Source organism: Alligator sinensis, unplaced genomic scaffold (genome assembly GCF_000455745.1).
Source record: "Alligator sinensis unplaced genomic scaffold, ASM45574v1 scaffold1274_1, whole genome shotgun sequence".
In the NCBI taxonomy this organism is placed as follows: Eukaryota; Metazoa; Chordata; order Crocodylia; family Alligatoridae; genus Alligator; species Alligator sinensis.
Window position 1 is genome coordinate 397,870 of NW_005842570.1, and position 7,124 is coordinate 404,993.

The following is a 7,124-nucleotide window of genomic DNA, read 5'->3' on the forward strand; positions in this document are numbered from 1 at the left end:
AGGTAGTACGCAGTCATTTCCATTCCCACCACCACCCTGTGCTGCTGCCGCCAGCTGCACAGCTCCGAGCACAGCTCTGAGCTGCACAGGTAAGTGGCAGCGGCCGCCCATGCCAGTGGTGACTGCCGCAGCCTACATAACCTCCCACTGCTGCTGTGGAGCCGTGCTCAGAGCTGTGCGGCTGGCAGCAGTGGCGCAGCTTGGGGTGGTGGTGATGGTGGGAATAGCTGCGTGCCTCCCTGGCCACACTGCCACTGCTGCCCAGCACCCGGCTGCACAGCTCCGGGCATGACTCCATGGCAGCAGTGGCCATCACCATCGCCATGGCACTCCAGGTAAGCAGCAGCCGCCTGGAATCTCCAAATCGGCTCCAAATCTTCCAAAGCCAATTTGGCCAAATCGAATTGGAAAAGCGCTTCGTATCTCTGAATCGAATCTCTGGCATCCGAATTGGCCAAATCTGAATTTGAATCAAATAGTTCCCTATTTGTACAGGCCTACTATCAGGTTTGTTCTGAAGCTGAGTTTGAATTTTTCTTTCAAATGTGAACAAAATCAGACAAAGAGTTTTGGAATTACAGCAACTTAAAAACAGAAGTTCATGAAAACTCAGTCTAATATTTTGCTAACTAGATGAAGCCACAGGAAGCAGCTAACTTACTGGAATCTTCATGAATTGTGACCTGTGACAAAGTAACAGTGGTCTCACAGTTAAAACTCAGATTTCTAAAGTTACTGATGTTTTTACTAAGACCATCACTAAGAAAGTTTGGTTCCCCAAAGCATCAGAAGAGCTTTAAAAGCAAAACTCACAAGTAGAAACAGGCTACTCTGGACAAAAGTCTTAGAAGAGAGTCTTAATTTGAGGACTCTGGAGACAACACCACACAGCGGTCTACTCAGGGAATCCTATGGAGAGGTGTTATAGAGAAGTGGCAGTCAAGGGCTTAGTAGGAAGAGATGCTTGGGGAAGCAGAGTGCTTCTCTCTCTTCCTTGCTTTGCTGACAAGAATACATCACCCCATTCATGGGCCACATGAGGTAAGCTGAGGGGAGAAAGAAAGCAAATTTGTTTTTCTAACGTTTTTTTAAACTGTGGCATTCTGAGATTACAATTTATACTTAAGCCACTGAGATATACTTGTAACCTTAGTTTCATCTTAATTAAGTGATTGGTGTAGGAATCTGGATTTGGCCTGAGCTAACTGCTTTCCGGCCAAGTTCCAGCATCTCCAAGGCACTGATGCATCTAAAGGATGATCTTGCCCATATTATATTTCACAGTTAAGAGATGAGCTGGCTGTTGTTGGCACATTGATGGCACTGCAATCTCAGCTGTCTCATTCCCCTTCTCATCTCCCTAAACCTCAGTGATTTTATGCAGATTTAAACATTGATAAAAATGGCAAACCATGTGACATGTTTCAGCTCAACCCAAATCAAGAATGTCTGAAACATGTCAAATTGGGATAGAGGTGCAGCAGGGCAGCTGCAACACACAGGGTAGTGCCAGCTTCTGCTGTGCTGATTGTGGCTGTGCTCAGCCACCCCTCCCCAGGGGCAGAGCATCACACCCTCTCAGTTACATTACTGAACTAGGGTGCACAAATGCATTGCGAATGTAAGAACTTTTTTATGGTAAGGATATTACAAGGATAAATAACTGAAAAATTAATCCCTTTCTGAAAGTTTGAGATTTTGTAAATCAGTTGCTGAATCTGCCCCCTCTCCTGCCCCAAATTTCCATTAGAAATGAGTAGGAACTGGGCCTCTACAATGCAAATGCCCAGTGGCTTGGTAGATCCTATCCTTAAAAAAAGAACTATTTCCAGAGTCCTCCTTTCCAAATGAGACATAATTTGCTTTCCTTTTAAATAGTCACCATACTAGATATACTAAAACAAGTGAGGCAGGTGAGTTTTAAAGAGGAAGGAGTAGTGTTAAAGTACCAAGTATGCTTTGTTCAGACCCCTGATCTAATGATGTTTCAGAAGAAAACACTGCTCAGCTGTGGCAGTCACAGAAATGGAGTGCTGTGCCCTACGGCAGAGTCAGCAGCAGGTGTTAGCTTTCTGTTGCATGAAAAAGACCTCCTGCTGCCCAGTAGCAGAGTCTGCCTGTCCCTGTAAAGAGCTGTGGGCATGCAAAACTCACCTTCTACCTTAGAGACAAAACCAAGGCTCCGCTTGAGGTCAGAGCAGATGGAGTGGAGGCACCAGCGGAACTTGGCATCACAACGATATTTGTTGGCACCACAAGTGTCGTAACAAATATCCAGCTGGTTGCAGCACTTGGTCATGGCAGGGATACCTAAATCCATCTGAAAAAGGGAGGCAGGGGAGGGGGAGGGGAAAAAAAATTAATCAAGTGTTGTATTCAGTGAAATTTTTTTCATCCTGACCAGTCATGGTAATGCCACTTTTTATTTGCCAAATACAGCTCCTTGGAGCGGAGCTTTTGCTGTAAACATTCCAAAGTTAATGCCTTAGCTGTAACAACTGATCCTTTAAGGCCAAAAACAAATACATTAGGGCTTTATGGATTATAGTCTTCCATTACCAAGAGTTAAAGTTCTATTAACAGTTCTGGAAATTACACATGGAGATGCTTGCATCCAGGTGAGAATGGAGCCCCGTCTTGTAAATTGATTGTTATAAATTTAGAGATGCACCAGTGTATTGGTCCATATCACATCGGCACCAATAAAAGGAAAATTGACATTATCGGCAGTTGGCTTTTTTTTCACTGTAGCCAATAATGTCACTGATAAATGCGGCATGCACCCTGAGCAGCATGGCCAGGAGTGTACCCCAGCAGCATGGGGGCAGCATCCAGCTGGTAAGTCTGGAGGGTAGAAGGGGTGTGGGGATGGAAAAGGGTGTGGGTGTGCAGATCAAGGCCCCCATGGTGAGGGAGGGAGTCAGGAAGGGGCAGGCACTGCCCAGGTGGGGAGGGGCAGGGGACATAGCCAGCGGCTCATTGGGGTGGGGGGGGGATCTCCTGCTGCTGTGTGAACCCCTGGGGGAGGCATGGGAGGGGGGCTATGAGAGGGCTATGGCAAATTTTGGGGTGGCTGTAGCCCCCCCCTCCTGTAGCTCTCCTCCCAGCGCTGCCACCTCCCACCCCATCCACCTTAAGTGCACCCACCGAAAAGAGGCTGGTGCCAGCCCCAAGCACGCAGCAATAGCCTGCCCTTGGCACACACACAGATCAGGGGGCACATGCCTCTCATGCCACCCCCAGGGGTGAACAGAGAGGCAAGAGCCACGCCCCCCCCCGCATCCCCCAGATGAGCCACTGGCTCTGTCCCACACCCGACCCTGGCTGGGCAGCCCCTGCCTCAGCCCCACTCCCTCCCTCGCTGTGGGGGCCTTGATCTGCCCCCCCACACCCCTTCCCTCCTCCACACCCCTGCCCCGCCGCAGACTTACCAGCCGGATGCTACTCTCCAAGCTGCCGGGCTGCATATCGGTAATCAGATCAGTATTGGCCGATATGGCTGGTCAATAATTGGCCATCAGTATCGGCCTAAAAAATCTTTATCAGTGCACCCCTATAGAAATTTTTACTTTTCCACTCATCCAGTGTAGAAGTTTCATGTTTCTCTCCCTGCCCAAATGTTAATAAATGTACCCATCTAAAGGAGATAGCATGGTGCTTAGAGAGTTTGCAGTGATGTCCAATTTAAGACCTAATCTGTCTTTAAAGGTAATTCACAGTAGAGAATATTTTACAGCAAAATCTTCTTAACTGGTGTTGACTGTGGTAAGAGCAGAGATGTGCCAATTAGATAGTCATCCCAGCTCTCAGAGGTGCCTTGGAGTACATTGACTTTGATTTTGTTAATTACCTTTAAAATAACCAATGTGCAAAGCATTTGAAGCCTATTGAATTTATTTAGTGCTCCGAGTAGATGAAGGAAGCAATGTGAAAGGCATGGAGGACTGCACAGTGGTAGATTTATGTTCACAAACACTAATTCATGCCTGTAAATAGACTGTCAGGGAACACCAAGCACTGACATTTATCTGTTGTTTAGCAGCACTGAACTGCCTTACCTTGCACTGAATGTGTTCTCTGGCAATGGATTCAATTAAAAGGGCATAGCGCTTATCAGTGTGACCATAGAATGAATCTTGCTACCCTATCACTCTGTAGACAACACCGATAGCCATGTACCTTTTGAACTGCAACCCTGATAAAATCTTTTCCTTCACAGCATTTATCTGTCAAGTAGATTTTCTACTTCAATAATTAGAGGCAACCGGGATTTTGTATCATGCATTCACACACACAATTTTCATCTAGAGGATTATTCATTTATTGTAAGTGGCTACCAACAGTTGGGAGCTGAATGCTCCACTGGTTAGCAAATCAGATAGTAAATTAAGAGGCTATCCTTAAAATGATACATTTTCTTTTGCCATCAGCAGCCAGCCATCTTCTTTGGCAGGCCCAAACAAACAGCTTGTTCTGTAATAGGATATAAGTGACTATCACAGCAATCTTTGAACAATATCCTCTTCATTCTAAAGCATTGTCTGCTGCCAGGAAAAAAAGAGTAGCCACAGGCTACTAGCAAATGGCACAGCTACATTGTGCTTATAACAGTCAATTTTTAGCTGGTTAATATGGTTAGTAAATTGTCATCTGGGAAGTAAGTGTTAGCAGTACATACACTTTCTGGTACCTTGAGACCCAGGAAGTAGGAGCTGCAACCATTGGGTTCTTGTGGCTTGTAGTCAGGTCTGGGCAATGGAGCCTTTCCTAGAAAGGAAGGGTAAGGTGAAGTTTTAGGCATAATGGCCTTGACAATAGTAATGATAAAGAACTATGAATTCCCTCCAGATTGTATGGAAGTAGAATGAGAAGTAAAAATATGTTTTCTCTGAATTTGGTTTGGCAAAGAGGAAAGTAAGTGAAGCAGCTGTACAATGGGAGTCTTAAATACTGCTTCCTACTGGCTTCCCAGCTCCAGCATATATCCATAGCATGTGCAGATGTCATGATCACCAGCTGAATCTTGTTTAAACAAAGAGGAATAAGCCTTTACTTTCAGCCAGTGGCAACTCATAGGGGTTACATGGGGGTGCCTGTGCATCCCCTGAGAGCGCTGCTGCACCACCTCACAGCAGTGTTCCCCACTTAGGCAATGGATGGGGGGGCAGGCAGGAGTACTGGTGCCCCTCCTGAGAGCGCCAGCTGGGGAGTGGGGGCGCCAGGAGAAGCGCCACTGGCACTTCTGGGTTGGCGCGTGGGACCAGCGGGGGGACCCTCCCCGGTTGCTGACTGGCCACTGGGGGAGCAAGTGCCCCCCTGACTCAGGAGACATCAGTCACCCATGCTTTCAGCTCTCACTTAACAGTGAGATTAATTAGGATCAGTGGGGCCTTGCTGGATTTTAATGTTGTAACTTGGCTCAGTCTGTTGTAAGTGGACCCTGGGATACCTGTGCTTGTAAGTCATCCAGGTCAGGGCTTAGTTTAGTTATTGTTCCTCATTAGGGTTTCTAGGACACACACCTAGATTCAGACCTGTTTTCTGAAACCATCCTTAGTGCATGGAAACTTCTCAGTTCAGCCATACACGACTCTAAGCCTCAGACTCCCCAAGTCTCTTAGTTACTTATGTGTGTACTTCCCCAGCGCTCAGTCTATACTGGGCCCTCTGGCTTCTGGTTTAATTTGTTCAAGCACAACATTCCAGGGAAATAAAGAACAGTCTTAGCAAAGAAATTTAACCAGTCAGTATACTCTTAAAGACCACTAGAGAGTGATAGCTCTTTGCAAAATAAGAGGTCCTCAGCTGTACTCTCCTCTATTCTGCTCTTACTGCTTGTTTGAGTCTTGGATCTTGCCAGTTTCAGGTGAGTTCAAGTCCTTACCTTCTCTTCCTTCAGCCCATTCTTGCTGGAGATGTTGCATGGTGCCTGTCCTAGATAGCACCCCTTGTCCTAAGTATAGTCTCTGCACTTAACCATGTGCTCCACTGAATTCTGCACAGAAAAGCTATAATTCCACTGACAATTAACTGGTAGCTCTAGATTATTGTCTAGATGGATTCTCAGGTGCTGGCCTTCAGTAGGTACTGTCCACTTTCCTAGGTAGAGCTGGTGACTGGAATACGTCATCCTAACCTTGATCTGAGTACAGTGTGTAGTACAAAATGGATGTCCAAATCCAAAATGGGTGTTAAAATACCCAGTGGACTTCAGTTTTGTATTTGGACATATCACTGTCACAGTTGGGCCTTATCTTCCATGTTCCTAGCCCCCACATTCAGAATGGCTGTGGGCAAACAATAATCTGAATTACTGGAAGCGTCTGGTGGGCACCCATGTGCCCACCTTGCCCCTGCCTGTAAGCATATGCCAGGATTTGAACAAGCCAACCATAAAGGCACTTATCCTGTAAAGATGAGGAAACTGGGGAAGTCATTATATTCTTCTTGTTTCATTGGGTGCTATGTTTAAACTACTCCCAAGGCTCAAGCAGATCTGGCAATAGTAAAAGTAAGGTATTTCATAGATGTCATAGACATCAGGGCTGGAAGGGACCTCGGAAGATCATCGAGTCCAGCCCCCCGCCCAAAGGGCAGGAAGTCAGCTGGGGTCATAGGATCCCAGCAAGATAAGCATCCAGTTTCATCTTGAAGGTGTTCAATGAAGGCGCTTGAACCACCTCCGGTGGCAGGCTGTTCCAGACCTTGGGGGCTCGGACAGTAAAGAAGTTCTTCCTTTGTATGATAATGAATAATGATAATGAATGCTGGAGCATCACTTTGCTTCTTTACGGATTGCCTGTAGCCTTGCACTAACAAAGGCAAGGAAGTGGTTAAGACCTTACAAGGAGAAAGGAATTATTATGCATTTTATCTCCATGAAAGTGCTAGGCTGCTGGAAATTGGGATGCATGTTTTAAGCAAGGAAATATGATGATAGCAGGTTCTGCAGAACAAGTCTCTACTGGAAGCACAGGGGGGCTCCCTAACTGCTTGCTGTGTACACTTTCTCTTTTCCTTGGAAGAGGCTCCTATTGCAGTAGCCTCTAACCCTAGCACCTGGGGCTCAGCTTCACTATATTTCTAAAGCAAGTCTGACCCCAGGTAACAAGGCACAGACTCCT

General features: G+C 46.4%; 1 protein-coding gene across 2 annotated transcripts in view; it reads right to left on the reverse strand.

Annotated features, from left to right (window-relative positions):
- Positions 1-7,124, reverse strand: part of PLA2G12B (phospholipase A2 group XIIB) — a 20,975-nt gene that overhangs the window by 6,317 nt on the left and 7,534 nt on the right. The window contains exons 2-3 of one of the 2 annotated variants that reach the window (XM_006032397.3): positions 4,691-4,767; positions 2,155-2,320 (exon numbers count right to left, since the gene is read on the reverse strand). In XM_006032397.3, coding sequence (XP_006032459.1) covers positions 2,155-2,320; positions 4,691-4,767 — 243 coding nt within the window. Of the gene's footprint in view, positions 1-2,154; positions 2,321-4,678; positions 4,768-7,124 lie in introns of both variants that reach the window. The other variant, XM_014524070.2, reaches the window with a different exon arrangement.